At 49.1% G+C, this 27,982-nt stretch overlaps 2 protein-coding genes across 4 annotated transcripts in view; both read left to right on the top strand.

Annotated features, from left to right (window-relative positions):
- Window positions 1-16,171, top strand: part of DIXDC1 (DIX domain containing 1) — a 37,807-nt gene extending 21,636 nt beyond the window's left edge. For 2 of the 3 annotated variants that reach the window (XM_055819368.1, XM_055819370.1), the window contains 15 exons: window positions 1,419-1,531; window positions 3,077-3,225; window positions 6,356-6,445; window positions 6,552-6,605; window positions 7,541-7,591; window positions 8,639-8,743; window positions 9,274-9,327; window positions 9,882-9,974; window positions 10,070-10,141; window positions 10,836-10,922; window positions 11,091-11,252; window positions 11,378-11,444; window positions 12,972-13,080; window positions 13,628-13,736; window positions 14,624-16,171. In XM_055819368.1, coding sequence (XP_055675343.1) covers window positions 1,419-1,531; window positions 3,077-3,225; window positions 6,356-6,445; window positions 6,552-6,605; window positions 7,541-7,591; window positions 8,639-8,743; window positions 9,274-9,327; window positions 9,882-9,974; window positions 10,070-10,141; window positions 10,836-10,922; window positions 11,091-11,252; window positions 11,378-11,444; window positions 12,972-13,080; window positions 13,628-13,736; window positions 14,624-14,704 — 1,396 coding nt within the window. In that variant the 3' untranslated portion in view covers window positions 14,705-16,171. The other variant, XM_055819369.1, reaches the window with a different exon arrangement.
- Window positions 16,172-18,651: 2,480 nt separating this feature from the next.
- On the top strand, window positions 18,652-27,890 carry DLAT (dihydrolipoamide S-acetyltransferase). The gene is made up of 14 exons (XM_055819521.1): window positions 18,652-18,974; window positions 19,541-19,642; window positions 19,948-20,072; window positions 20,187-20,343; window positions 21,473-21,599; window positions 21,973-22,163; window positions 22,680-22,842; window positions 23,074-23,141; window positions 23,911-24,003; window positions 24,098-24,205; window positions 24,762-24,877; window positions 25,153-25,315; window positions 25,477-25,613; window positions 26,422-27,890. Exons 1-14 carry the CDS (start codon window positions 18,729-18,731, stop codon window positions 26,549-26,551), a joined length of 1,926 nt encoding a protein of 641 aa, XP_055675496.1. The 5' UTR covers window positions 18,652-18,728; the 3' UTR covers window positions 26,552-27,890.
- Window positions 27,891-27,982: the final 92 nt, after the last annotated feature.

A 27,982-nucleotide genomic window follows, 5' to 3' on the forward strand; every position in this document is an offset into this window, starting at 1 on the left:
GATCTGTTCCTAGAAGGACATCAAATCCCTCTCAGAGTTACTGGGCATGTTAGATCAGCTGGGCTTTCTGCCTGTACCTGTGCTGTCTGAAAGCTCATCCTTTGCTCTGACCCTTATTGTATAATGCAAACCCAACAGTACTCTCTGGGCTCCCAAACAGTTATTTTAATTTTATGTTGTGCACCCCTTTGGTGACAGGCAAAAGCAGGGCACCGGTTACAAATGGTGTATACACAATGTGCCTAGTCGGGGATTGCTGTCATGAATTTAGCCCTCCTTTTAAAAAGGATTTACCTTCAGCAAAGCCAGGTGTGCTGGACCCCTGCAACACTCATGCACACCCTGTGTGAGCAGGAAAGAACAGGTACTGTAGCTGTTAGAGGTCCCCATTAGAGGATGCTTATTCTCTCAGTAATTTGCGTTCATCTTTTCCTTAAATATGGTGAAAGTCCATTTAGTCCGGACTATGAAACCTAGACTGCTGATGTGTAATATACACGAGAAGTAGGCCAGCACTGGCTGTGGGAGTGGACCAGACGGGAGCTGCTAGCAAGTCATTTCCATCTCTATTGCAAGGCTTTTCTGATTCTGTGAGAGGGCTGTGGAATATGGAGCAGCAGTGCTACGAACATGCAGAAGGCGAGCTGTTGAAGCCTCTTATTTTTCTGAACCTATTATATTATTTCCACACTGTTTTCTTTTTGTTCTCTGTCCTTTGTTTCTGGGTTGGAGAGAATGAAAAATTAACTCCTGCTCACATTTGCAAGGATTAGTTCCTGCGACTTTAGAGGTACATTGAACGGGTCAGTGAGCTTCAGCCACCTTTTGATGTTGTCTGGGTGATGCATTTAGGAAGAATTTCTGAAAAAAGATTACTTGAACCTCACAGTCAGCTGAGATGGCTCCAGTGAAAATATGTGGGTACTTTCAAGAAGTTTTAACCTAAGAACATGAGTGGTATCTGACTTTCAGAAATATTTTGCCCTTGGAATTTCAAGTTAGTGAAGTGATGCTTCTGAAAGCCAGAGCAAGAGAGGAAGCAAGCCAGGGTGGCTTTTTGTTCAGTTTGCAGTATGAACATAAGGCTCGTGGTAAAATGTTTCTGAGCAGACCTTCAGCAGAGTGTGGTCTTACCCCTGTGTGACCATCTGTGAATTCTGTGGTGGCAGTTTCAAACAATTTCTGTTAGGGAAATTAAGAGATACACACTGTACTACTTACCAGTTAGCCTGCTATGACACTGATGTAGAGGGATGGAACAGTTACATGCCTGGTTTGGTTTGTTCATGGCTTCTCCAGTATGCAGAGAATTCTTAGTTTCAACAAGCCTGCCTGCATATTCACTGCATATTCACTTTTATCTGAGATGAGGATGGCGCTGATCAGCACTAGAAGTAACTTTCTCCTCTCATCTGCAGTCTTGCATCGCCCAGTCCTATCCACAGTGTGAAAAGTGAATCCACTGTAGCCCCGTCAGAAGAGAAGGAAAGGCTTGTGATCATCCACACTGAAGAAACAGAAACTAAAACAGGTAACTTGCAAATAATGCTTTACAGCTCATGCTTTCGTTGGGATTGGTTTGGATCATAAACTTGCTGAAAAGTTCCCCAGTGACTGAAATGAATGAAGAAAATGTGATACTGACTAAATCCCAGAAGTTTTAATGCTACAATAATCAATATTGCAATGTCTGTGAGGCTTGCAAAATAATGCTTGGGAAATAATAAACCCTGGACCCTCTGGAGAAGGATTAAGGGTCGTATATAATTTCCATTGCAGGCTGAATGCTTTCATCACAGCCTCATTGGGCCATGTTGAAAAAAAATATTTGAAATTCTCTTAAAGGAAGAGTCTGTGTGAGTTCATCAAGCCCATGATGCATTTGTGAGTTCGTCAAGCCCATTGACTTTGTGTGTTTACAGCACCTCTGTACATAGGTTGAGTGGCTCTTTGCAAGGAGTTGAACAGTTGTAGTATTGTTGTGTTTGCATTGGGAAGACGCTGTGGTATTACCATAAGTGCCCTGTGATATGATCAGTTTACACTTAAAATTTTCATGCAGATTGAAGGACAGGTTTTCAAATAAGTTCCTGAAGTGATTTAATTTGTTTCTTTTCCTTCTCAGGAATGCAGTCTAATAATAACTCTTCCTGGTTAGCATCCTTCCCAAGAGCAAATGACAGAGAAGCTCTCCTGGGAAATGCTTTGCTGCCTCAGCCAGTGTAGTTATGCTTCAGTGCTCCTTTGAAAGTATTTGACAGACTTTCTCAGCAGCTGGAGTAGCTGGCAGGCTGTGACTCTTCCTTAAATTGCTAGCAGTCCTGCATCTGCTTGCTGCCCATACAGCAGGATATTGCACCTCCATGTCTACAGATGCACAGCAGCTTGTGTTGGCCAATTTCACTTTTGCTCAACCACCTAACAAGCACTGCTATCATTATGCCTCACCAAACCTCGTCCCTCCTTAGGGAAGAAAAAAACCCATAAAATCTACATTCCTGGACCAGCCAGTGGATGACAGTTAAGCAGCAATCCAGTTTATGCTGTGGGGATCAGAAGAACCATGCAAGGCTATTAACTTGCTGTTAAGAGTCTTTTTTTTTTCAGAATTATATATTTTGTTCACCCTGAGAAAGCCATGTTGTCTGACAAGTCAACTACTGTTTAATGTTGCCTTCAGTGGGTCCCTGGTGCACTCCCCAACACTAAGACATGCTCTTCACTGCATCCCACAGTTGCTTTTCTGCCCTTAGGTGTTTTCTACCACATGTGGTGCAGTGCATTGTCCTCTGTGATGCGCTTTGAAATCTTCAGTACTGAGGAATCAGATGCAGCAAAGTTAACAAAGGGGAAGGATGCTTATCTTTGATATATGTGTATGCAGGAAAGCTCCCTTTGCATAAATCCTTGAGATTAGACAGGACATCACACCTGTGGCAGCTACCTTGATACCAGCTGGAAGACGTGCTGGTTTGTTATGACAGCTAGTGTGGACTCTAGGCAATTGCTGTGTGGTGCAAGTCTTTTTTTGACTCCTCTGTCTGTCATGACCACATTCAGCTGCTCTCTCTTCCAGAAGAGACAGAAACTCATTTCCAACCTGAGTGGCAAGCAGGGAACCCTGGGTCATATTTGGAGAACTCATGGGAGGAGCAGCTTTTGGAACAACAGGACCATTTGGAAAAGGAGATGGAGGAAGCAAAGAAGATGATTTCAGGTTTGCAGGTAATAGATTTTCTTCTTAGCCAGCATCCCTTCCACATGCTTATATTTTCCCACCAACTGTAGTTGGAAGACGGGTTATCTTGCAGCTGAGACACTGGCCGCAACTCTCAGGAGGGTTGAACAAGAGTCCTGGCCCAGTGAGGTCTCCTGGGGTGATTGTGCAAGAAGTCAGTTGGTGTCTTGAGTCGCCTCTGTTAAATATGGACAGTGGCTCCTCCCTGAGTCTCACCCTGTGGGCTGAGTCCCTTGAGAGGAGAGCTCCTCAGGAATGAGGAAGTATTTCTGATCTGTGTTGGGCTTCACTGCAGCCAGTGAAGACCTTCTCCAGCAGCAGAATGCTCCTAACAAAGTGCTCCGACATCTTCCTTTCTGGCAACGTTTAGGCTCTCTTGGCTCCTGCAGTTGTGATTTGGTGCTTGTCACCTTTTCCAGAATGGAGAATGCCCAAACTGTCCTTTTCCAACATCCCAGATGCAATTTAAAGACAGCTGGATCCAGCCACAGTCCTGCTTGGGTCAGGGTGTGCCTGTCCCCCACCAGGGTAGCATGTTTAAATCAAGAGGGTCCAGGGAAGGAGGAAAGGTGGCTGCAACTTCCCCAGCCCCAGTATTTTTACCAAGGTTTCAGGGAAAGGATCTGTGCAATTCAGACACAACCTTTTGTTTTTCTTAGCTCAGTTTTTTCCAAAACTCGGTGTTGACATGATTTGAGCCTCTTAGGAGGGAGGGAGAGACAGGGGTGTGGAAAGAGCAAGGAAGATTATATTGCTATGAAAACTGAAGATCAGTGATACTCACTACTAGTAATTTAAGGGGACTGTGAGAGGGCAAAGGGCACGCTGAATGCACCTAAGAATGGAGCCACTGTAGAGAATCTAAAACAAAGTCCGTGTTTAGAAGGCGATTTAGAAGGAGATTATGTCTGTGTTGTCTTTTGGTTGGAGTCCAGATCCTAGCTGGGTTCCTTGGCTTGGTTCCCTGTCCTGTGATGCTGTGCTAACTCCTGTATGTGGTGTCACTGTGCAAAGCGTGTATGTTACTGTGCAAAATGGTAAAGATGCAGCAGTGTTTTCCCATGTGCTGGGTCTGGGACTCCCCTTCACCAGGGCACTTAGCAGCCTGCAGATTTCGTTAGCAGCTTTAGAGAACAGAGCAGTGTTTCTGTGATTTGTGATCGGAAGTAATGCAGAGAGACAAGGAATGTCAGGAAATCAATCAGGATTCACAGAGCTGATCAGGGGTCACACAGGCTTGCATCAGTCTTTCTGTGAGCTAGGCTGAACTATAATATTTGGCACATTCTCTACACAACATTTTTTGTTGGTGGGACCTTTTCCTTGCTGCCCTGTTCCAGTCTCTCCCTGACCAAATGACCCTCAGCCCAATGTGTTTGACTCTGCATGGGGAGTAGAGCCCCTGATCCATATGGTAAAGACCCTGAACTCTCTCAGGAATATTCCTTTCTGTTTGTGCTGGGAACCATACTGGCTTTGAATTGTAAATATTTATGTGCCAGTAAACAAAGCAGAGATTGTGTGAGAAGCATAGGCAGCCGGACAGAGGGTGGGGTATGGGCGGGCGGGCACTTTCCCTGTGGATAATGGGCAGGAAACAAAAGACTCACAAAAAAAACCCACAAACCCACACACAAAAAAAACCAAACCACCCAAAGCTTGGTTCACTGGTAAAATCGGTTGTATTATGTGCCCGTTGGGAGCCCGGAGAGGCGGCACTGGAGAGACTGGCATGTCCTGTTCCTCCAGCCCTGGCCCCATGATTCAGGAGCCAGGGTGAGCAGCTGGCATTGCTTCCCCCTCATCCCCTGGGAATAGAAAGCGGCAGCTGATGTTGCTAGCCAAGAAATTGGATTTGATTAATTGATTTTCCCCCTCTTGCTCAATATTTAAGAGCCTCCTGTTCATGAGAGTTTGATTGAAATATCAGAGGCCTAATGTACGTATACCCCATAAGATGCCAAAACCATGGCAGCTTTTTATGTTCCTGTGTGATTCCTGCTTGAGTGTCCAGCTGGGAGGACTTTGGGATGCGCTCAGAAAACAGTTTTCCAAAGAGTTTTTGCCTTAACTGAAAACAGATTGCTGTTTGCTATTCATCAGCAGCTGCAGTTCCTTGGTGGAAGATTCTCTCAGCAGGTAGAACCCAACCTGTCGGTCTTGAGGTCTTTTGGGGCTGAACTGGAGTATTACTGCAGATGTGGTGTTATTTAATTTTTAGCCATGGAGTTCGAACAGAAATAAACTAAAAGCTAACTGAAAGGCATGACTCTTCCCAGTGTGTCCAGTTTTATGCAACATCCTGGCACGTACCAAGTGCCCCGAGTCCTGGAAGAGAAAGGTCAATGTGAAAACCACCAGCTGGAGCAAACCGCTGTGGTATGTCCTGGTGGAGATCTGGCCGAGCCCTGCTAGCCACACATCCTACAGCGAGCACTCTTCCCTCCTTCGGGCTGGATTCAGTCTACTGTGGGGATTCTGGCATCTTCCTGCAGACATCTGGGCTACCTTGGAGCTGCTGAAGGAGTTAATGTTCTAGTAGCCTTCCTAAAGCACAGGGCATAGCTTAAGATTTTCACTCTGTGGGTGAGGGCTCTTCCCTCCCTTGGCCAACAGTTTGAAGTGTGTCTCAGTCTTGTTGCGTGCAGAACAGAGTTAGGCTTCCCTGAACATCCTGGTTTTAAAGTCGTTTGTAGACATGTTGTTTGGAGAACAGCTTCTTTCAGCAGGGGACACTTCGGTCTCCCTCCAGAAGAGAAGCCTTGCAACATAAACCAGGTTCAGTCTCTGCTTTAGACTTCAAACCTGTCACTGCAATGAGGGCTACCCTTGGACTGAAGCCTGGGACAGACTTCAGTCCCTGAAAATCTGAGGAGTTGTCCTTGTTTGGTGTCTTTCTGCAGGGAAGAATATTGGCTGACAGATAATCTCTGGGAGAGCTTTTTCAGGAGATAAATCTTCCTGTTTATTCCTGAAAAATTCCACGTGTTTTTGAGGGGGATAAGTCAGCAGAAATGGAAAATGAAACTTTAGAGACTGTTAGCCAGGGCTGCAGCTAGCCTATTTTCCTTCAAAACCCCTGAAGAAGAGATTATTTTTTTTCCTTCATCTTCCCAGGCTTTATTGCTCAATGGGTCTTTGCCTGAGGATGAGCAGGAAGGGTCCTTTGAACTTTGTGAACGTGGAGCCTGCCCTGAGGAACAGCTGGTGAGCACATTGCTGTACCTACACTCCTCTGATCAAGCTGCCCTTTGCAGTGTTCTGCCACAAGCAGGTGTCTTGCACAATAATAACCATGGTATTTTATGCTCAGATCATAATCCGAAGTCGCCTGGACCAGAGTGTGGAAGAAAATCAAGACCTAAAGGTTAGAGGGGCACAGATGAAGGGGAAAGAGAGGGTTTGGGTCAAGAGATCTTTGCAGACTCTGCTGTAGTTTAATTTTTTTTTGGGGGGGGGGGGGGATGGAGGGGGTGGAGATGGGGATGGGGACAGGTACAGATACGGATGGGGTGGGGAGGTGGACAGCACAACTGAAGACATGGGGTTATGCTGTGTTAGGGCTCCAGCTGTGTTCCCATACTCTGCTGTTTGGGATCTCCATCCCTGCAGGAGTATGGTTATCTACTTCCCTGAGACCAGAATTCATTGACCTGGAGAGCACTTGGCTGGAAAGTGTTTATTGTATCCATATTGGCAGTTAATAAGAGTTTGTGGGATAGTACCAGAAAAATATATGCTGCCTCCCCACTTTGCCTCAAGCCAATACTGGTAAAGTCAGTTGCTGGTAAAAGAAATATCTTAAGTGCTACTGGAATTCAAATAAGCCCTGAAATCGATTCTTCCTGTGTGCTGGAGAGATCCAGGTTTACTAGCTTCTCAAAACTTTATCCAGGACAGCTGTTAAGTTTCTAGCCATGTCTGAAAACAAGCTTTCAAGTAGGAAATAAATGCAGCTAAGAAGAACCTGCCCTGTCATGCCTGCCTTAGTTCAGCTTTCTGCTGATGCTGGCTCCGGGACCAGTTCTGATGCTGGGAGAGAAGTATTTGACATTGCCCTGAAGGACAGATTTGGGGGAGCAGGCAATCTTTTTCTCTTATGGCTTTAACAGAAGGGGCTTAGGGAGCTGCTCAACTGTCCTGTCATGTTTGTAACTCATTAAAATGGCTCAGGGCCTGACGTGCTCTTTGATCATTGGGGAAAAAGCGGGATGTGCTTTCTTCTGAAGCAGGTGCCTGGGGGCTTGGGCTGATTCTGAAAGGGTGACAAGATGCTGTTTAATCAAACTGTTGCATTTACAGAAGGAGCTATTGAAATACAAACAAGAAGCTCGAAACCTACAGGGAATAAAGGTGAGTACAGGGGCACTGCATCACATATAAATAGTAAAGCTTTAGTCAGCAGCAGCCGTACACCTCGGAGGAATCTCGTGTTGTGGAGGCAGTTGTATTAGGGGACTCGGAGGTGGGTGTTCCTGTGGTCTGGGTCTGGGGACTGGCTGCAGTTAAGGCAGGCACAAGGAGTGAGGTCTCCCAGGTTCTGTTTCTGTCTGTAGGATTGTGGCCAGATGTCCCCACTTGTGTCTATTTCTCCTAAACAAAATATGAGGCATAGGATGCCCGCTTGGTTCTCATGGCTCTTCCCTCCCCTCCTTGAGGTGCGCGCAGTAGGATTGCCCCAGTGAACTCAATCTTGGCAGCAGAGGAAGGAGCACGGGGGTATCCTTGTCCCCTTCAGCTGCAGCATTTTTCACAACTTTGGCTCCTGTTGGCTCAGTTTCTCCCTCTGGAGTTCTGAACACTAATCATCTACTCCTGAGCAGAACGTATTTTTAGAGCTGCCTGTCAGGCTCCAGTGAAGGAAGCAAACAGCAGTAGCTGGCCAAGGTGGAGCCCTCGGTTTCTGCGTAACACTGAGTGAAAGGTGCAGAATTAGTCCTGACTTCGGCCTCTTCAGAGAGGATTTCGTTGCACAATTAGGTCACACTGAGAGCTTAAGTTTCCTTGTGTCCTTGGCTGACGCTGGCCTCTTTCTGCCCTCTGGATGCTGCAGACACTAGCTGTCAGCCACCGAAGCGACCCCCCAAAGACACTGCTGTTTTCAGGCAAGTTGTTGGGCTGCTTCTGGAGCAGGAAGTTCAGGTAGAAGCACAGAAATCCCTTCGTCCCAGGTGGCTAAGATGTTGGCAGGGAAATCTCTCTTGGGTAAGAGAAAGGCAGAAATGCTGAGAGCCCGTGGGGCAGATGTCTACATACCTCCTGCTCTCTTGGGCCCTTGGCAACCCTTCAGCCCTGTGAGTGGCCCCACTGTCTTATGGCTACTGGTCTGGGTCACTCGCTTCCCAGGGGAGGGTCTCTGCCTCTGTCTTGCACCTTGCTACAGATAACATATTTTCCTAGGATGCTTTACAGCAAAGGCTGGTTCAGCAGGATGCTTCAGTTCTTCAGCTAAAGCAGGAGCTGCTGAGAGCAAACATGGACAAGGAGGAGCTGCACAACCAGAACGTGAGTCATTGTGCTGCTGAAGGTTAGATTATTTTGGAAGGAGGTTGGTGGCCCAGAGGGCTCCAGCAGCCACAGGGTGGGGTTGCTGGTTACAGCATAGTTCTTGAGGTCATGGGATAGTGAACTACTAGTGAAGGTCTCTGCGTAGTGAAAACTGCACACAGGCTACTAGCAGCTGTGAGACTCGCTGGAGTTTCCTGTTCTTCGCTCCCGCTTCCTGTCCTCCAAGACCTTCAGCTGAAACAGGGAGCGGCTTCCCATGATGTTTTCAGCACAGTTGTGTTCTTCCTTCTTCTTTGCGCTCCCTGGGTCAGCAAGTGGCACTCTGACAGGTGGAGCGGCCATGCAGCGTCTCTGAAGAGAGAAGGGCAAGGAAGGAACCGTCCTGTCCAAAAGGCTGACATCCTTGAACACCAGCTCCCTTGAACTCTGCCGATATTTGGTCTCAGGTCACCCTTTAGCATGAGGGGCAAAGAGGTTGTCACTGATTCTCTAGGAATACCTCCCTCACATCTGTGTTATTTCTGCAGGTTGATCTTCAGAGGAAGGTTGAGGAGAGAAACCGGCTACTGGCAGAGTACAAAGTAATGGAGCCTCTCTTCTCTGGAGGCTTTGCTGGGGGCAGCATCTGGTGGTTCTTCAGTTTGGCGAATGTGACTGCTGTCTCCCTGGCACTCAGTCACCTCTGGGATGTTTGTAACAAGATGGGAGGGGTCAGATGTTCTTTGAGTTCTGCCCACAGCTTTTTATAGTAGACCTTTTATTGTCATGGGGTTTATGTGGTGGCTTGCTGAGTATCTAACACTTGCGGAGAAGCCTACCAGGTGAGGTTGGGTCACCTGATTGTCCACTGATCCCTCAGGAATCTGTTTTCTCTGGGGTGGTGGTCTGGCCTCAGTAGTGGATATTTGCTGGGCAAGGGGGCTCCAGGCAACAACCACCTGACCAACCTGTTTAAAAAAAAACAAACAAAACTTTGACGCTCAGTTCTAACATCTAGCTAGAAGTACACACATTGTGTAAGTCAGCCTGTAGAGGAACGTGGTGCTGGCAGATGACGTAACCTTCCCTGCCGTGGGAAGATGATTGTGAGCCTTGCTCGCTGTTGTGTTGATTCTCTGTGATTACTGTGTTGCAGAAAGAACTGTGCCAGAAGGACCGGCATTTACAGCAGCATCAGACCAAACTGGATGAAATGCTTAGGCAGCTTTCTGAGGCCAGCTACCAACAGGTATGGAGCTGGTGGGCTGCGCTGGTGCCCTGAGAGCCTGCGCTCACCTTGGTGGCTCAGTTTGTGCTGAGACTTCTACTCGGCCCCCCTCACAGGTGGATTTGGAGCGGGAGCTGGAGCACAAAGAGGCCCTGCTAGCTCACTGCATGAAGAGAGAAGCTGAAGAGGTATGGGAAGCCTTGGTTTACACATCAGACTGTTGGAGCAATGTTTCTGTCCAGCACCCTCTAGCTGCCCATCTCCAGAAATCATCCGCTTCGTCCCAGAGCGGCCCGGCTCTGCACTCCCGCTGTCGGTGCCCTAACCAAGGCAGCCAGACCCCACACAGCACCCAGCAGTGAGCACTCTGGCTTAGCCTCTTGTATCAGAATCCTAAGGGATGGAACGGTGAGGGGAGCACAGGAGTGAGAGAAGCCAAGGGTCTCTGGCTTCCAAGCTTCAGCTGTGACCCTGGCTAATGGTTAGACCAGGGCTTAGCGTTCTTACCTCCTCCTTTTCCTGTTGACCCTGGTACTGAGCACTTGGAACTGTCCTGGTGGAAGGAGCACCAGCCTCGCTGCCTGTCTCTGCACAGTGCTGCTCTGAACGCTGGTTGTGCTCACTAGAGCTTGCAGGGCCCTCTGGGGTGTAGCAGCAAAGCCCCTCTTTCTCCCCCTGCATGTGAGGAATCATGTTTGTGCTCTGACCTCGAGGACTGCCTGCACACTCCTTAGTGAGTGTTATTTACCTGGTAGAAGGTGGGAGTTACATCACTGATGTGGAAGGTTTTACATGCCCTCTCGTGATTCTGAAGTGGACAGACTGGGATCTTTGGGGAGGTCCTAACACATCCCTAGTGGCACGTGCATCTTCCCTGAACAGGTGATGGCTTACAGCGGTCACAGCGCTCAGAGCAACGGCTTCCTCCAGACAGCAGCAAAAGGAGCTGCTCCCACAGCCCACCGAGGGGTAAGTGCACCTAAGAGATATTTTCCCAGCCAGATGCAGATGGGGACTCCAGATATTCTGGAAGCTATTATCTTTTTAAAAGATAATCCCCCTTTCGAAGACTTGTGGCTTCAGATGGGAAAAAAGCTGCCTGGAGTTAGCCTGACTGACTCGTGGTCTCTTGGGCAGACAAATGACTTGCAGCTGGTTCGTGATGCCCTTCGCAGCCTCAGGAACAGTTTCAGTGGCCATGACCCACAGCACCACACCATTGACAGCCTGGAGCAGGGCATCTCCAGCCTGATGGAACGGCTGTACCGCATGGAAACACAGAAGAGGCAAGAGAGAAGGGTAAAGGCTTCCTAGGGCACTTAGCTCTTAACTTCTGCCCCTCACACACAACCCATGGCTAAGCAGCCATGAGAGCTCCAACTGGGCAGTGACACTGTGCTCACTCTTTTGGCTTTGCACCCTAGATACGGGGGAAATCACCGGCAAGCAGAGCAACAAACGAGTGTAGAGACTCCTGGCCTCCCAAATCCAGTAAGTGCCTTTCAACTCCTGCCCTCCCACTACCAAATTCATTGCAGGGGTTTCTCGGCCAGGGCGTAGCACCACCTTGGGAATCTGCCACCTCCAGCTTCTTACTTCCTTTACCAGAGCTCTCTCTCCTCCCTTTAGCCGTTTGCCGGGCAGATTAGACTTCACTGCAAGGGAAAGGGGGCAGAGGCAATCCATGGCTGCTTGCTTGTAAAGCATCATCACAGCGGGAGTCTGTCTGGGCCACTTGGGTAGTACTGCAGTATAAATAACTGTGACAAACAATTACCCCTGGGAGGAGTGGGAAATGTGAGGTTATTTCAGCTTTCCTGCTGCTTTGCACCATCTGGTGGACACCAACAACTGAACAGTTGCTTTTTTCCTTGTTCCCCCCTCAGTGTCTAGCTCCTTTCATATATATGCATAACAGCACGGCCCGGCTCCAGCTGCAGCAGCTCCACGTTTGCTTTTCATCACAAAGGCTGTTTTTTTTCCCAGTGTTGGTTGTAAACGTCACCTAGAAAGTCTGTGAGGTTGTAGGGGGCTGTAGGCAGTGGGGGAAGACAGAGGCCCCCACCTCAGCGGCATGGTAGTGTCCAGCAGCAGGGCAGCCTGGAGGTACAAGGTGTGGAGGAAGGGAGGAGAAGAACTCGGAAGCCTGGAGTGGGTTGTGGGGAGGATTTGCTGGGTTCTCCCTCCTCCCCTGTAAACTGCAGTTTTTAGAGCAGCCACAGTCATGTGTTCCTTGCGTGTAAACTGTACCTCTCCCTTTTCGCAGACTCCATCCCCCTCCACTGCAGCAGGAAAATTGAATTGTGCAGCCACAAGCGTAGGTGTGTAAAGAGCTCTAAGGGGTAGCTCCAAAGACTTGTTAAATTCGAAAGCCTTTGAGTGGGTGTCCATAGTGTTTTCTGCATGCTAGGAATATTAAAACTGTAGAGTCACTCAGTGTGAACCTTCCTCTGCTTCAGCTTTTGGCACAGCACATTGCAGGGAAGCAGAAAACAAAGCAATAGCCAGAGAGAGAGAAACACAAATGAGCAAAGAAAAATCCACGCACAAACACCCATCCTGGCCAACTAGAATGGGAAGATGGGGAGGAGACAGATAACCTTTTGCCTTGATGGTGATCAGCCACTTCATCCTGCTCTACCCATCTGCAAGTGAAGGCGAGTGGTAACGTTGCTGGGCTAGTTAGTCATGGGCTCCTCCAGCAAGGTTTTCCTCCCGCTGCTGAGGTGGTGCGTAGAGTGTCTGTGGAGCAGAGGGTGGCAGCAAGCCCCTCTGTGGATGGGACAGAAATCCTGCTTCCATGCTAACGCCACAGTCAGGTGGTGGCCCTACCTTAAAACGCAAAGTTTTCCAGGAAGCAGGGGAATACCTGGCCCTTCCCAGCAGGGGTGATTTGCCACCCTCCTAAGGATCCGTCCCCATCACCACATTCTCTGGCTGTGATGGCAGGTTTGCTGAGACCACCTGTCGTGGCAGGAGAAGGGTTGTTCCCCAGTGATCGTGCGCTTGTCTTTGCAGAACTGCCTCATTCTCACAGCACACCCGTGATGAGCACCAGTGCCTGCACCAAAGTGTTGTACTTCACTGACCGCTCCCTCACGCCTTTCATGGTCAACATACCAAAGAGGTGAGGTCTGGCTTGGCCTTGCTGACCCTGATGTAGGAGGTGCTGGTTTCCCTTAAAGCATCAGTCTGACCTCCTCTGGGTACGGGCACAACTAGCACAGGTTCGCTGTGCAGGAATTCGGGCATTGGACTTCGTACCATTGTCTGGGGAAAATTGCCCAAAGCAGTCCCCTAGCTGATGCACTTGTTTTAGAGCCCCAAGAGATTTTTTTTTTTTTCCTGTATTGACTTCTGAGAGCAAGAGCAAGCAGCCAAGCAGTTCTGTTGTGGCATGCGGTGCAGGATGCTCCTGCCAAAACGACGGTTATCAGTGCAAAAGAGAAGGTGAAGAAGGCTTTGTGAGGTGGTTCTTAATGAATCGGGAGGCAATTCGTCCTCTGAAGAGGACCTTGGGGTTGATGGGTGTCCCGGCAGGTGCACGCTTTTTGTGTCCCTGCAGCCAAGGTGCCACATGCCGAGCTAGACTGGTGCTGTGACCCTTGTAGTAGCACTTGAGCTAAGTCTGGTGACGGTGTACCGTGGGATAGTGCCAAACTCTTCCCTTGCAGGTTAGGGGAAGTGACTCTGAAGGATTTTAAGGTAGCTATCGATCGTGAAGGAGCCCACCGGTACCACTTCAAAGCCCTGGATCCAGAGTTTGGCACTGTCAAGGAGGAGGTAAGTGTGGGATTTAGCTCTCGGCTGCTTTGGGTTCAGTGTTACCACACAGCCCTGCAGACCGTGGTCACCTCTCTTCCAAACTAATGAAGTCTTTGAACTTGCGCCTGAACAGACTGTCTGTTTTCACAACTGCAGATTCAGCTTCTCTTGTAAAGTGCTAAAATGGGAAGTTTTCCTCCCCAGCTGGAGCAATTACATGAATGTGATCAAAATTGCCTGGGGATTGCAGAGCCCCTTGGGCAAAGAGCTGGCTGTTGGCAAAGGGCTGCTGTGACCCAGCATTGCTCAGGGGACCCTGGGCAAAGCCCAGGCTACGCTTCTGGCCCTTCAGGTGGCATTATAAAACCTGTTGCAATGAGACACACTTTAGGCAAATGTGGTTTATTCAAAAAACATTCCGCTTTCTTTTAAAGGTTTTTCAGCGATAACTGTGTTTGTGGCACCTTTTCCTTTGTGTGCTGCATTACAGCCCTGTTTGTGCCGGGGCTGGCGTTGGTGTGGGTTGGATTCATTAAAGGTTATTGGGATAGTTCCTGCTTCACAAATTAAGACAAGTGCAAAGCGTCACCCTCTCTGGGAACAGCCGGCTGACTTAAGTAGCTGTTCTGCAGAAACAGCTGGAGTGTAGTCAGGATCAGAAAAGGCACGTTTCCTCTCAAAACAGTGCCAATAATCATCTTGACGGTTACTGGTTAAAGGGGCCTGATCTGTGTTTTACCTAAAGATTACTCAGACACGTGAATGATGGATGAGGTGCGTGTTCTCTGGGCTGTGTAGTGAAATCTGAGCAAGGAGCCGTGACTCACTGCCTGCCTCTCCTGCTCCTCACGCTGTAGCAGAGTGGTGTCCAGGCTCCAGACGTGACTGGACTCCCTTTTTTGTAGGTATTCCATGATGATGACATCATTCCTGGTTGGGAGGGGAAAATTGTGGCCTGGGTGGAAGAAGACCATGGGGAGAATTAATCAAGCTTTTAAGTCCTGTCACTATGGAAACCTGTAACTGGCTGCTGAGCTCAAAGAATGACCAAAAAAGCCTGTGTGCTGGAAGGAGTCCAATTCAAGCTGCCAAAACAGAGGGCTTCTCTGCAAACAATGGGTAATGCATGTTGCGTGCGTAGATGCTGGCATCTGACTTTACATGCCCAAACACAGACAGCGTTCCGAGACTGAAATGACAGGTCTGTGGGAAAGAAACACCTTGTTTTGTCCGGCCAGCTAAACCCTGAAGGCCTTAATGATGCGTTGCTCCCTCCCGCTGCATCTCCATTTCTGTGACGCGCTGCAGACTGTGATCTGGGCGTTCCAGGTTGGGTTTCTGGTCCGCGGTATTCGGTACCCCTGCACTGATGGCAAAAACGTGAAGCTTTGCCTTCAGGGGTCAGAAGCCGCTGCTGCTAGATTGTGTGAGCGGAAGGTTTGACCAGCTTTGGGCCTGGACTTGCACGTGCTGCAGGAGCGAGAGTGAACTTTCTGGATGTTCCAGACTGACAGCATAGAAATCTGACGCAGGGAGGGAAGACAGTCTTCTGGAGGCTTTACGTGTGGTCTAAAGCAAAGATCACCAGCTTGGCAAAGCTCCCTTTCTCCTGGACTCAGGCTTCCATTTCCTAGCCCTGCTTTTCCCAGTTGCTCTCCAAAGCTGTACTCACTTCCGAGGCCCTCTGTGCTTGCTTTGTTGCCATGGGGACTGCGGGATCTTGGTGCTTGCTTGTTTGCTGAAGGACTTCATTTGCGAGGGAGCTAGAATCAGCTGCTTCCCTGAGGTATTTCCAACCCCTCTCCTCGTTGAGCCTCTTTCCCCACACTCCTGCTCTCTCTCAGCAAGGCAGACAGTTTGTCACCTCCCATGCACAGGCATCGCTGTGTGCTGCTGTCCGCTCGTTGCCCAGGCCACCGAACGCTTATCCACACCGGTAGGATAAACCCCATCAGTTCCACGGTGTGCCTGAAGGATCAGGAAACAAACGACTGCTTGGGAAAGAACAAGCCCTAAAATCCATGGGGGTGTGTTTCGCTTCTTGGTTTGGTTTTTTTTGTTTGTTTGTTTGCTTGCTTCTGCATTGCCTGTCTCGGCCCTTCTGCTGCCAGTCGGCTGTACTTCCAGAGCGCGGGCTGTGGTGTGCAGCAGGCACTGTTGACCTAGAAGGTCAAATGGCAAGTCAAGGCTCTGCTCGTTCTTGGTACCTGTGGCCCTTCCGTGGGCTACCTGTGGCCCTTCCGTGGGCTACCTGTGTGTCTGTGCTGTGCATGAGGCTGGGAGAGGGTGAACGTGGTTTTACTGTTTTATATTGACATGTCCTTTTGTAAACATGTTCCTGTTCTTGGAATTATTTTGTACCAGTTTACATTTGTCTGAGGACTGTGGATATTTTTATACTAGTGCAAGTGCTTTCTGTATATTTCTGCACGCATTATACTGTGTTTCACTCATTTTCTAGTGGATGCTGACATGTTTTGTATCGTCTCCTGTTAACACAACACTGGGCTGATAACTTTTACTATGGAAATCCAACTAGTTCCTACCAGGTTTTATGTTTTTGCCAGCTTTAATAGGCAGCAACAATACTATTTATTTTCTCCCTGCTTCACTGTCCAGGAAGTAGGTCAAGGCTTTTCTGTGGCTCTGTGCCACATTGGCACGACACAACACACCTCCCGTTCTGGACAATTTATGGTGACTTTGTCCCTGCAGGCAGCAGTAGGGAAGTTCATCAATGAACAAGGTCATCAGTGGGCTGCAGAGGGGGGAGTACACTGCTTTTGGAAAAGAAACTCTTCCTCCCTGGAAAGTTTCTCTGCATGATCTCTAGTGGGTTGGTAAAGAGAGCATGGGGTTGTTACACAAAAGCAATTCATATTTGAATTGCTCATTTTTCTCAAGTGTTTCTTTCTTTGGGTTTTACTCATCAGCTTTATTCCAGCAAGAGCCATGCACCCAGGCTAGAATTCTATGGAGAAAATGAAGACAGTTTTCATGGTCTGTGGTTGCCAGTTCCACGTCCCTCTCAAAGACGAGCAGTTTGGGTTTGGAGTGCTGAAGGCCCAGGAGGCTGTTCGTGTGATCAGAGCTTCTCACGGATGAGCCTTCAGTCCAGCCTTGCCCGTAGCCATCCAGTGTTCTCACGAAGAAATCAGTTGTTAGCTGATAGAGGAGAGGGCCCGTTGTCCTTAGATCAGTTCAGGTCACTAACGATGGTCACATGTAATAGCTTACTGCCACCAGAGCACCAGGGACAGCCCTGTAAGGAAACACACGCTCTCCAGAGTGGCAACGGGCGGTACTCCAGAAGGAGTAGGACTGGACAGGCGGCTTGCTCCCCAGGGCTGGCGGGCACGGACCTTTCACCCGTGCTAACGTCGCGTGTAAGCTAGGACAAAACATGTCCCCCGAGACAGAGCTGATGGCAGCGCTCCGTTCTTGGGTTCCTCTGGGCTGCTCCCCTCTGTGACAGGGACGCTGGAATCGCTGTCACCGAAGCTGAAGCGCTGCTGCTCAGGTAAGCTGTGTCCATGCTCGCTTTGGGTTCAGCTTTATTTCTCTGTCAACGCTGCAGCCGCCTTCAGACTTCTTACCTTTGTGTGATGGACAGAAAGGGGCCGGCAGGAGGTAAGGAATATTGGGCACGGGGATAAGAGGTATCAGGTGGGAAAACCATTGGCCAGATGTTTCTCTCTGATAAGAGAAGTGTCAAGAAAACAAATGAGAAGAAAGGTGACCAGCCCCCAGAAGCTGAAAAGCCCAAGATAGAAGTGAAGAAGGAATATGTGTACGAGTTCAGGGACAAGTTATCTGGACTGTATGAAAAGTTTATTTGTGCAAAGGTTGTGATGATTTTTAAATACATAAAGTATGAAATGTTAAGAAGGAAAAGAAAAAAAAAAGAAAAAAGGGCGGGAATTGTAGAAGAATTAATAAAGGAATGAAGAGAGGTTAACTAACATTGATAATATACAGCTGTGGGCTGGCTTCAGGGGTGGTGGGTTGGCTGATGTGGCTAATGTGCAGTTGGCTCGTTTTGAGAGTGCTGCGACAGAGAAGTGGCTTTTAAACCAGTTTGGCACAGCTGTAACGCTGAATTCAGTGGATTTATTGTGGAGACGTGCTCTTCGTATCATACCCGGGACTTGTGTTTTTTCACGGTTTTGAACCTGTTTATTTCCGTCCAACCTTCCCATTCCTATACCTGTAACTTGCTCATGTAACAACGTACATGCTATATGTAAAAATTATATTTTCATAGAAACTCTGATGTTTGCGTTCATCATTTAGAAAGGACGGGTATTCTACACCCTCTAGGGAAGCGAAGCTTTACCTGTACGCCTCAAGCAGGCAAACCAGGCTGGGCAAGCCAAGCGGTTCTCAATAAAAGGGGGTTTGGAAAGCGAGGAGGCGCAGACAGGGACGCGGCACATCAATCACTCAAGTGCTTACGGCTGGCCTGGCACTGGGCTTGGAAAAGGTTTTCTCCAAGTTTTCTCCATCGCTTTTTCGTAACGTTTCAGGAAAGTGTGTGTTTCCTGAGCCTCCAGCGGGCTGGCCCACGCGCCCTGAAGGGCCGGCTGCGGGAACGAGCAACATTTACGGTTAAAATTGGCCCGAATGACACAAAACCGACCCACCGGCTGCTCCAGCTGCGGGTCCGGCAGGGCCCCGCCATAGCTCGGCGCTAAACCCGCAGCGGGAGCTGAGGGCCGGGGGCTGGGGGGGGGCGGCCCACCTCCCGGTACCGCGGGGTGCGGCCTGCGCGGGCAGCGACACGCGTGTGCCCTCCCCGGGACCGGCCCGCCAGCGGCAGCCCCTGCGGAACCTCCCGGGCCCGGCCGCCACCCCCAGCCTACCGCCCCCGCCAGGCCGCCCCGCCGGCAGCGCGCTTTACGGCAGCGCGGCGCGCTTTGCGGCAGCGTCGTGCGGGCGGTGCGGCGCCGTGCCCGGACGGAGGAGGTCACCGAGCGGCGGCGGCGGCGGGGCCGCGGCTCCGGCTCCAGCATGTGGCGGGTGTTGGCGCGACGCGTGGCCCGGGGCGCGGTGGGAGCGCCCGGCCTGGCGCGGGGCTGCCGGGCGCTCGGGACCGCCGGGGCCGGGCGCGGCGCGGCGGGGGGGGCCGGGGCCCTGCCGCTGGGCCGCGGCCTGGCGTGGGGCGGCCCCGCGCACCGGCCCGGCGGGGTCCTGCAGCCTCCGGCCTGGCCCCGCCTCGTCCCCTGCCGCCGCTGCAGCCTCCCAGCGCACCAGAAGGTGAGAGCCCCCACCCGCGCCCCGTGCGAGGCGGCCGGGCTGTCCCTGGTACCCCGGTGCCCCCCTACTCCCGGTGCCCCCCTACTCCCGGGTCCCTGCGCCCCCAGTGCTCCCGGACCCCCCCTTCTCCCGGGTCCCCGCGCCCCTGGCGCCCCCGCCCCTGGTGCCCCCCTACTCCCGGTGCTCCCGCCGCCCTGGTGCCCCTGCCCCCTCCCCCCCGCTTTCTCCCTTCGGGCCTTGCCCTCCCCCCCCGCCGGGCAGCTCAGCTCCCCGCTCCGGGAACCACAGTTCTTCACCCACCCACCCCCGCCCGGCTCTCCCTGTCCTCAGGCTCCTGCCACCCCCCTGCGCCAGGCCCCTGTGCCACCCCCTCCATCTCAGCCTTGTCCCCTGCCCCCCCGCCCCCCGCCCCCGCAGTTCCTCCCGTCCCCGGGCAGCTCCTGGTTTCCCTTGGGAGCAGCCCTGCCCTGCGGCGGGGCCACAGCCGGGCTCTCCTTCGTGCCCCCCGTCCCTCTGCCCCGCGGTCGGGGCGCTCTGGTCTGTACCACCGCTGTCCCTCCTGGCAGGTGGCCTTGCCCGCCCTGTCCCCCACGATGCAGATGGGCACCATCGCGCGCTGGGAGAAGAAGGAAGGTGACAAGATCGGCGAAGGGGAGCTCATCGCAGAGGTACCCCACGGCGCGCTGCGCTTCTGCTGAGCCGCGTGTGTGTCCCAGGCTCCGTCCCTGGTGCCCTCACTTGAACGTGGATCTTGGCTTCGGGATAACAGATCCCACCAGTCGGTGCTGGGAGCGGGTGGCTACAGTCACAGCCTCAAAGCTGGCTGCTGCCTTCCCTCCTCCTGAGCAGGAGCTGCGCTTGGCCTGTCCGAGCGTGCTTTCCTGGAGCTGGTGCCACGGGGTGGTTTTTTGGGAAGGCTCCGACCTAACTCTTCTTTGCCGTTGCCATAACCAAGCCCCGTTCTCTCTCAAAGGTGGAGACAGACAAAGCAACAGTCGGCTTTGAGAGCGTGGAGGAATGCTACTTGGCCAAGATCCTGGTGCCAGAAGGAACAAGAGATGTTCCTATTGGGGCCATAATATGTATCACAGTCGAAAAGTATGTATATTGCTAACCCTTGTGTTGAATCGTCTCTCTTGAGGCCCCTTGGGTGCCTTGTGTGAAAAGCGTAGAGACAAACATCTGGTTTTGCGGTTCTCTGTTTTCTTCTAGGCCTGAACATGTCGATGCCTTTAAAAATTATACTCTGGATTCTGCAGCATCTGCCCCCCCTGCAGCCTCAGTGCCTCCCCCTCCAGCTGCAGCTCCCTCGCCACCAGCTCAGCCTTCTCCTCAGGCTCCGGGCAGCTCTTACCCTCCCCATATGCAGGTAGGGGAGCACTGCTGATGATCTGAGGCTTCTTGCGCGCTTTTTCTGTCTCTGGCCTTGCTGGCTCCGGTGTGTTTTGTCACAGGTGCTGTCTGGAGCAGGAAGTTGTTAGCTATAATTGCAGGAGCGTGTGCCACTTGAACTGTTGCATGCTTAAAGCAGGTCTTTGGGGAGCTCCCAGAATGTTTTTTGCAAAATACTGTTTTAGTATTCCAGCTGCTAGCAGAGGAGAGGCTTGTCTCTCCAGGATTGCTATGTAGTCTAGAAAAACGCACTACACTTGCATTATTTGGACAGTTCTGGTGTAAAAAGACCTTGTGCTAAGTGTGAATAAGCTCTGATGGCCCTGTGCACATCTCGGAGCAGAATTGGAGTCCGTGATACCCTAATGAATACACCAGGTGTGGTTGTGGGTGACTTGATTTGTCTTTGGGAATGATCTTTATCTTGCTTAAATACTGAAGTGTACGTCCACTGTTGTATTTGAGCACTTTGTAGCAGGGTATTTGTGTGACATTCCTTTGAAAAAGGAAATTTGAAGTACTAAACCTCATTCCACAGATGATGCATGTGGGAACTGATTTGTCTGAGATGTTATGCAAAATCTTTAATTGAACAAAGAATTAACTAAATGCTTCTTAATCAGGCTTGTGATTTAGATACTAAACTTGCTTATTCCTACCGCTTGCCTTCCCTGTCCAGTTGTGCTCTGAAGCTCAGACGTGCTGTATCTGTTGCAGGGCTATATGCACGTGAAACCTACAGCATCTTTGCTTGTCGGGAGACGAGTCCGTATAGCTTTTAAAGGGGCCAGACCTGTTTGTTACAAAGTGACTTGCTTCAGTCTTCCTTTTAGCCTTCCAGAGAGCAGCTGCAAGACGCTCCCAGTGTGATAATTATTTTGATACATAGATTTCTTGCTCTTTGCTTTTGCTTGCTTTCTTGCTTAGGCCTTGATAAAAGCATCCAAACTAGCAATATGGGGCAGCACTGTGCTTTGCTGTAACAGAGCCGGATCTAGGGGTGCACTAAAGGCTGGCTGCTCCTTTAGGTTGGCGTCATTTAGTCAGGAGTTAAAATCCTTTTGGATTACCAGAATCTGATTCTCTTGTATCCTCTGGCTCCACAGGTCACTCTCCCTGCCCTGTCACCTACCATGACAATGGGCACAGTGCAGAGATGGGAGAAGAAGGTTGGGGAGAAACTGAACGAGGGAGACTTACTGGCAGAAATTGAGACAGATAAAGCCACAATAGGTGAGTCAGCTCCAAAGGCAAGAAGTGATGATGTGCCCTTAAAAGGGGGGAATCCAGAGTAGCCCCTGTGCCAGCTGTTCTAGCTGCTGCGGACGCGAAGCTGCAGGGCTTTTATTTTGACTTGTTTTGTTAACTTCTCATTCCACTGGAGGGCTAAACATTGGAGCTCCTAAAACGTTCTTATTTCATCACCAGTTCTTCTTAGTGATGTACGGTGCATGGAGATGCTTCCCTACTAGTTCCACTGAAGAGGATTATCTTGTCTCCTAAATACAGGACAGGGCTTTAGCTACCAAAGTCTTTAGGAGCAGCATGTAGAGCAACTCTTTGGCTGCATCAGGCACCAAACCAGTTTTGTTCCTTTTCCTTACAGGCTTTGAAGTGCAGGAGGAAGGCTACTTGGCAAAAATTTTGGTGCCTGAAGGAACAAGAGACGTGCCATTAGGAACAGCTCTCTGCATCATTGTGGAGAAAGAGTCCGATATTCCAGCCTTTGCTGACTACCAAGCCACTGCAGTAACTGACATGAAGGCACCGGCTGCTCCTCCTCCTCCTCCTCCACTAGTAAGGGCTGTTCTTAGAGTGGGAGAGGAGTTTTGGGGACCGTTAAGAGGTCTGATCTGAGCTGCTCTGCTGGTTTGACAGTGTGCAGCTCTGGCTCCAACAGTAACGTGTGTGATTCTGTGAATGCCAGGCTAACGCGTGTTGGCGATAGGGCACGTAAGAAGTGATCGCTAGTTTGCCCTCCAAAAACTGGAGCAGGTAGTCATTCATTGCGATCTCTTCTCCAGCCCGTTGCTTGTGCCAGTTCTAATGACTCATCCTCAAAAACTGGGAGCAAAAGTTACTTGTTTCACCTTTTTTGGTGTATAGTTCAGCAATTTAGTTGGCCTTCTTCCTGGCAAGTTTCTGATTTAATTTCTGGCACTGGGAAACTTCTCTGAATCTGAAAATTCTTTCAGATTAGTGACTATTTTTGCTATTGTCTCGACTGGTGATTAGATGACCTGTTCTCTTATTATACCTTCAAAGCTTTTGCTGAATGATCCTGAAGCTAATGGCTGTGATTATTCTGTTAAGGTGGTGGCAACTCCTGCTGCTGCTCCTCCTCCCCAGCCTGCCGTTCCTTCCCCTCCAGCAGCCCCCACAGCTGGGCCACCTCCCCGGAAAGGAAGGATCCTGGTTAGTCCCCTGGCAAAGAAAATGGCAGCAGAAAAAGGAATCGACCTTGCCCAAGTGAAAGGTAGGCTGCCCATCCGCTTCCTTGCTCTCGCTACCACGTGTCTGTCCCTCCAGGTACATACGTGCCTCTTCTTCCCTTCCCTCCCTGTCAGGAACATTCTGACTGCGCAGCTGTCCTCACCAGAGGCTGTGTTCAGTGACATCTCTGCGCTGAATAAAACCGGTAGCTTTAGAAGCAACACCCTGTTGCAAATAATTGAAATCCTCTTGCGTTTTTCTTTGACCCTTTCAGGTACTGGACCAGATGGCAGAATCACAAAGAAAGACGTGGAGTCATTTGTGCCACCAAAGGTTGCTCCAGTGAGTAGGGCTGAGATCTGTAAGAATGGATATTTTACGATAGCGGTGGAAATGCTCTGTAGAAGCGCAGTTACCGTGTGGAACCGTTACTGCTGGACTGGAAGGGTCATGATGCCGTGTGGGCTGTGATGACTGTTAAGTTGTAAAGCTTAACCTGTCACAGACACTGATGAAGTTTCCTTTCTTTTTCCTTTGGTGTGTCACCAAGGAAAAAAAAAATTACGCACTCCCAACCCTTCATTTGGTTGCTACGTTGTTATGGACGGAGGTAAGGCCAGTCCCAGCTGATGTAACGGGGCTGGAAAGAGGCGATTAGAGCCAAAGGCAGAGACCAACCAGCAGCCTGTGTCATTGTTGCCACAAATCTGTTCATATACCATTGCTCACCTGTTACCTGAGGTGATGGAAGTGTTGCTTTGTGTACTGCTGGAAGGAACGCGGCTGAGTTCGGCTGGGGAGCGCCCTGCTGCATACATACCTCTCTGCTGTACAGAAACCAGCCACCCGGCAGGGTTTACTGTGCTGGGAGCTTCACAGCAACGTATATCAGTGTTGCATTTCCAAGCCACCCAAGTACTACGTTGAATAATCAAATATAGGACTTACAAAGAACCCAGTGGGTGCTGGAGAGGTCAGGCTAGAGAGCAGAAATATCTGCTGCTCTTAAGCCAGAGGCCATGTAGCCTCAGGGCTTTGCCCCACGTACTGATTTACTCTGTACAGTTGATATTTGGGTAGTGCTGTGAGTTATGTCCTCCTCTGATTGCAGGCTCCACCCCTAGAGGCAGTTCCTGCAGCTGCTGCAGTTGCAGCAGCGCCAGTGGGGACCTTCACAGATATCCCCATCAGCAACATTCGGAGGGTAAGAAGATTTTTATTCCTTGCCAAGGTCACTATTGGCAGTCACAAATTTTCCAGACGGATTTCTTTTCATCGCTTCTGTTGTATACCCGCAGGTCATTGCTCAGCGGTTGATGCAGTCTAAACAAACGATACCTCACTACTACCTCTCTGTTGATATAAACATGGGAGAAGTACTGGTGCTAAGGAAAGAACTCAATCAGGTGAAGCATCTAGGCATGGTGAGAGTGTAGAGGGGGGGAAAGCCACAGCCTCTCGCAGGTTTGCCCACCCTGCTTTTGGCAATATGGCATTTTGGCTTGGGGGGTAAGATAAAAAAAAAAGTCTTTTCAGTGCCTTTTCCACCTGTGTGGGTCGGCTCTGGACTGCCTTGTGACAGAATGAGACCTTTTACCCAGGTGCTGTGCAGGGGTTTCGGACTTCCCTAAGGGGGCCGCTTTGTGCTCTGCTTGGTGGTGTTCAGTTCTTCCAGTTGGAATATAAGGCAAAAGGGTAAAAGGGGTAGAAAATTTAAGCAAAATGATAATTCTAAGTCAAGTTTGGGGAAAACCAGATATTAAAAACCATTGTATCTTCTCTAAATTATGAAGATGTCTTCACCTCCTAAATTATCTTGGCGCTTCAAATGCTAACGCTTACAAGTAGTGTGATTGCTTTCTAACATTTTCTCTAAACCAGGCTGCGTGGCGGTGACTAACCGAGTTAATTGAGGTGATTTATAACAGAGAAACTGATGTCTCTAAATCTCGTTCTCTGCAGGAGGTCGCAGATAACATCAAGCTTTCTGTCAATGACTTCATAATTAAAGCTGCTGCTCTGGCATGCTTGAAGGTGCCTGAGGCAAATTCTTCATGGATGGACACAGTTATTAGGCAGTAAGTTTATGGTACGGTCGAAGCCAGAAACTTTCTTTGTTCACTAGAGAGTTTATGACAAAATAGCAGACCTTCTGCTGAGATTTTGAGGGAGGGGAACAGGTATAACGCAAAGGTTGAGGGGCTTCAGTGAAAGTGAAAGAACTTTGAGTCTGAGGCTAGTTTGCAAGGTGAAATAACTTGCAAAATTGATTTAGAGTTGTCTGAACAGTTCTGAATTTTTTTTATCCGTGTTATCTTGCTAGAGCGACTGGCATTTCCTTTGTGTCTTGCAGAAATCACGTAGTGGACATTAGCGTCGCAGTTAGTACTCCTGCGGGGCTCATAACCCCTATTGTGTTTAACGCACACATAAAGGGCCTGGCCTCCATTAGTAAGGATGTGGTTTCTCTGGCAACTAAAGCCCGAGAAGGTAAACTTCAGCCTCACGAATTCCAGGTGAGCATCTGGGATTGCTGTAAACATCGCAGCCGTGAGTTCTGTTCAGAAGCCCTGTGCAGAACGAGCAGAGCCTGTTTTGTGATGGTTTAGTCACGTTCCTTAATATTCCACACAAACCAGCTTTTGTGAACTTGACTGTGAATGTGTTTTTCTCGTAGGGCGGCACTTTCACAATTTCCAATTTAGGAATGTATGGGATTAAGAATTTCTCTGCCATCATCAATCCACCTCAAGCCTGCATCCTTGCAGTCGGTTCTTCAGAGAAAAGGCTAGTGCCAGCTGATAACGAGAAAGGGTAAGTATTCAGCTGATTCTGCGTATTCTAAGCTTCTGAAATCAGGCTTTGAAATAATGGCTGGTTTTCTAACACTTCCATTAGATTATCCTTAAAAAACCCAACATTATTGTCAATATACTGCTTCCAGTACCTTCGGAAGAAGTACAGTGAGATCTCGTATAAAAAAGTCACACAGGCGTTAAAGAGAACGCGGTGACTGGTGAATGATCTGCCGTACGTTTATTCTTGCAATTTCTTTGCAAGTTAAGGAAAGGCCGTTTCTTTCTTTGAGGGGTAGAGTTAAGCTGTGGGAAAGAGTCCGGGATCCAGAGAGTTTAGGCACCATGTTCCTCTTGAACAGCTTGCTTAAATTTGCATTTAAGGAAAACGTAAGGCATGGATTATAATTCACCTGTCCTGTGTGTAATTATCACCTTGCTTGGAGTGCAGTAGACCCAGGAGAACATTTAGGATTATTGAAACTCGTTAACAGTCCTTGGTATCAGTCACTGACGCGTGGGAGACGCAGTTACTGGGTAAAGGGTCTCTTTTTCTTTGATCATGTGGAGCTGTTCGTGACACAAAGAAAGATGAGCTTCCTGGCATAAAGGGAACATGCAAATGTGTTTCTTAATTTTAGGAAAGGAATGAATTACGATCTGCTCTCCACTGTAATCTTTTTTAGAAGTCCACAGGGAGAAACATCTGTTCCCAGGCACCAACTGCTGTTGCTGGTTCGCTGACAAAAGCTTTTTTGCTTTGTTAGTGGCGCTGACTTGCAGAGGATTGTGTTAACCTCTAATTTATTTATTTTTCTTTCTTTCAGCTTTGATGTGGCCAGCGTGATGTCCGTTACACTCAGCTGTGACCATCGTGTTGTAGATGGAGCAGTTGGAGCACAGTGGCTTGCCGAATTCAAGAGTTTCCTTGAAAAGCCAGTAACCATGCTGCTATAATTTAACTGTGCAAGCAAAATTTTCCTGGGTCACACTGTTTCATTTTAAACAAGCTATTTAGACTTTAGTGTTCAGACTTATTAAAAGAGTTCCTTTTTTATTTTAAATATGTATTATATTATCTGGTAATGTTATTACCAGTCTGTACAGAAAAAGTTTGCAAAAGTGCTTTTCAGAGCAATATTCTAGCTACACTGTATTTTTATACAGTTAGTTAACTTGCAAACTCTTCTAAAACAGAGTTAAGGATCCTGGATTTAAAAACGATCCAGGCAAGTGTGCACACAGCCATCTGCTTCTGAACTAGGGAGCAGGGGCGTGCATACCATGCCATTGCACGACCTCAGTGTTCTCAGAAATTGGAATTACAAACATCTCTTCACAGGAATTCAGATGAGATGGTAACTGAAACGTACAAGTTAGTCGGTGGGGAATTCCCTGATCCTTTTCTCCTGCTGGGGTGGGCGAGTGTGACACATGCACTAAGGGACTGAAGCGCCTGGGAATAGTTCCTCAAAGGCCAATGCTAGCATTCCAAATCTCTCGTGGAATTTGGCACCGGTCTGGACCTTCTCAGCTATGTGATCCTTTTTGTGCACTTTAAAGTAAGGTGAAAGCGCACTGATATCTGTGGGGTCATGGCTCTCAGATGCCACAGGGAACGTGCCGTCTTCTCACGGACTTTCACTTACGTGTGCTTTTTGTATGGAAACTCCTTAATTGCTATGCCTCTTGCTAAGTTAATATCAGACTATGACGCCATGGAAGTAACTGTTTTGCAGACTGTTCAAGAAAACCTGTATGTTGGAACCCAATATAGGCAAATCAGACACACTACTAATCCCATCAGTGGGCATCATGTGATGACTCGAATGTTTGGAATATTATTTTTTTTTTCAGGCATTCTAACATTGGAAGCTCTGAGTTAGTCATGGGTACTGTGGTTCTCCCCTAAATTGTCTATGTTGTCCCAGCCTCAGTAAGCTGCAGAATGTGCTGCCCATGTATATATTGTATGTAAAATGCTTCAATAGTTTGTTGGACTTGTGTCCAGTTAACCCCAGTCATTGTATCCTGAAAGGGGTGCAGTGCTCAGTGTTCTGAAATTCCACTTTCCACATGGAAATGTTAATGTAAAAAGGACGACTGTGTAGTAATTACAAAGTGACCAGGAGAATTAAATAGGGGGGGGAGAAAGTTTTAAAAAGGAAAGAAAAAGTTAAAGCTGATCTGTTATTCTGTACATTGCATTAAGTACTGTCTCCTGTAAAGTTCTACAAAGCTCACTAAAGATAGTGAAAGAAAATACTGTGGAAATTAAATATTTTTGTGGGAACTATTTAATGTCTGGTTGCTGTGATACCTGGTTTTCATGCGTGGCTTAAGCAAAAAAAAGTGCGTTAAGGTTTTGGTTTTTCTTTAATGATCTAA

The sequence above is a fragment of the Falco peregrinus genome, chromosome 15, assembly GCF_023634155.1.
Source record: "Falco peregrinus isolate bFalPer1 chromosome 15, bFalPer1.pri, whole genome shotgun sequence".
Classification (NCBI taxonomy): Eukaryota; Metazoa; Chordata; class Aves; order Falconiformes; family Falconidae; genus Falco; species Falco peregrinus.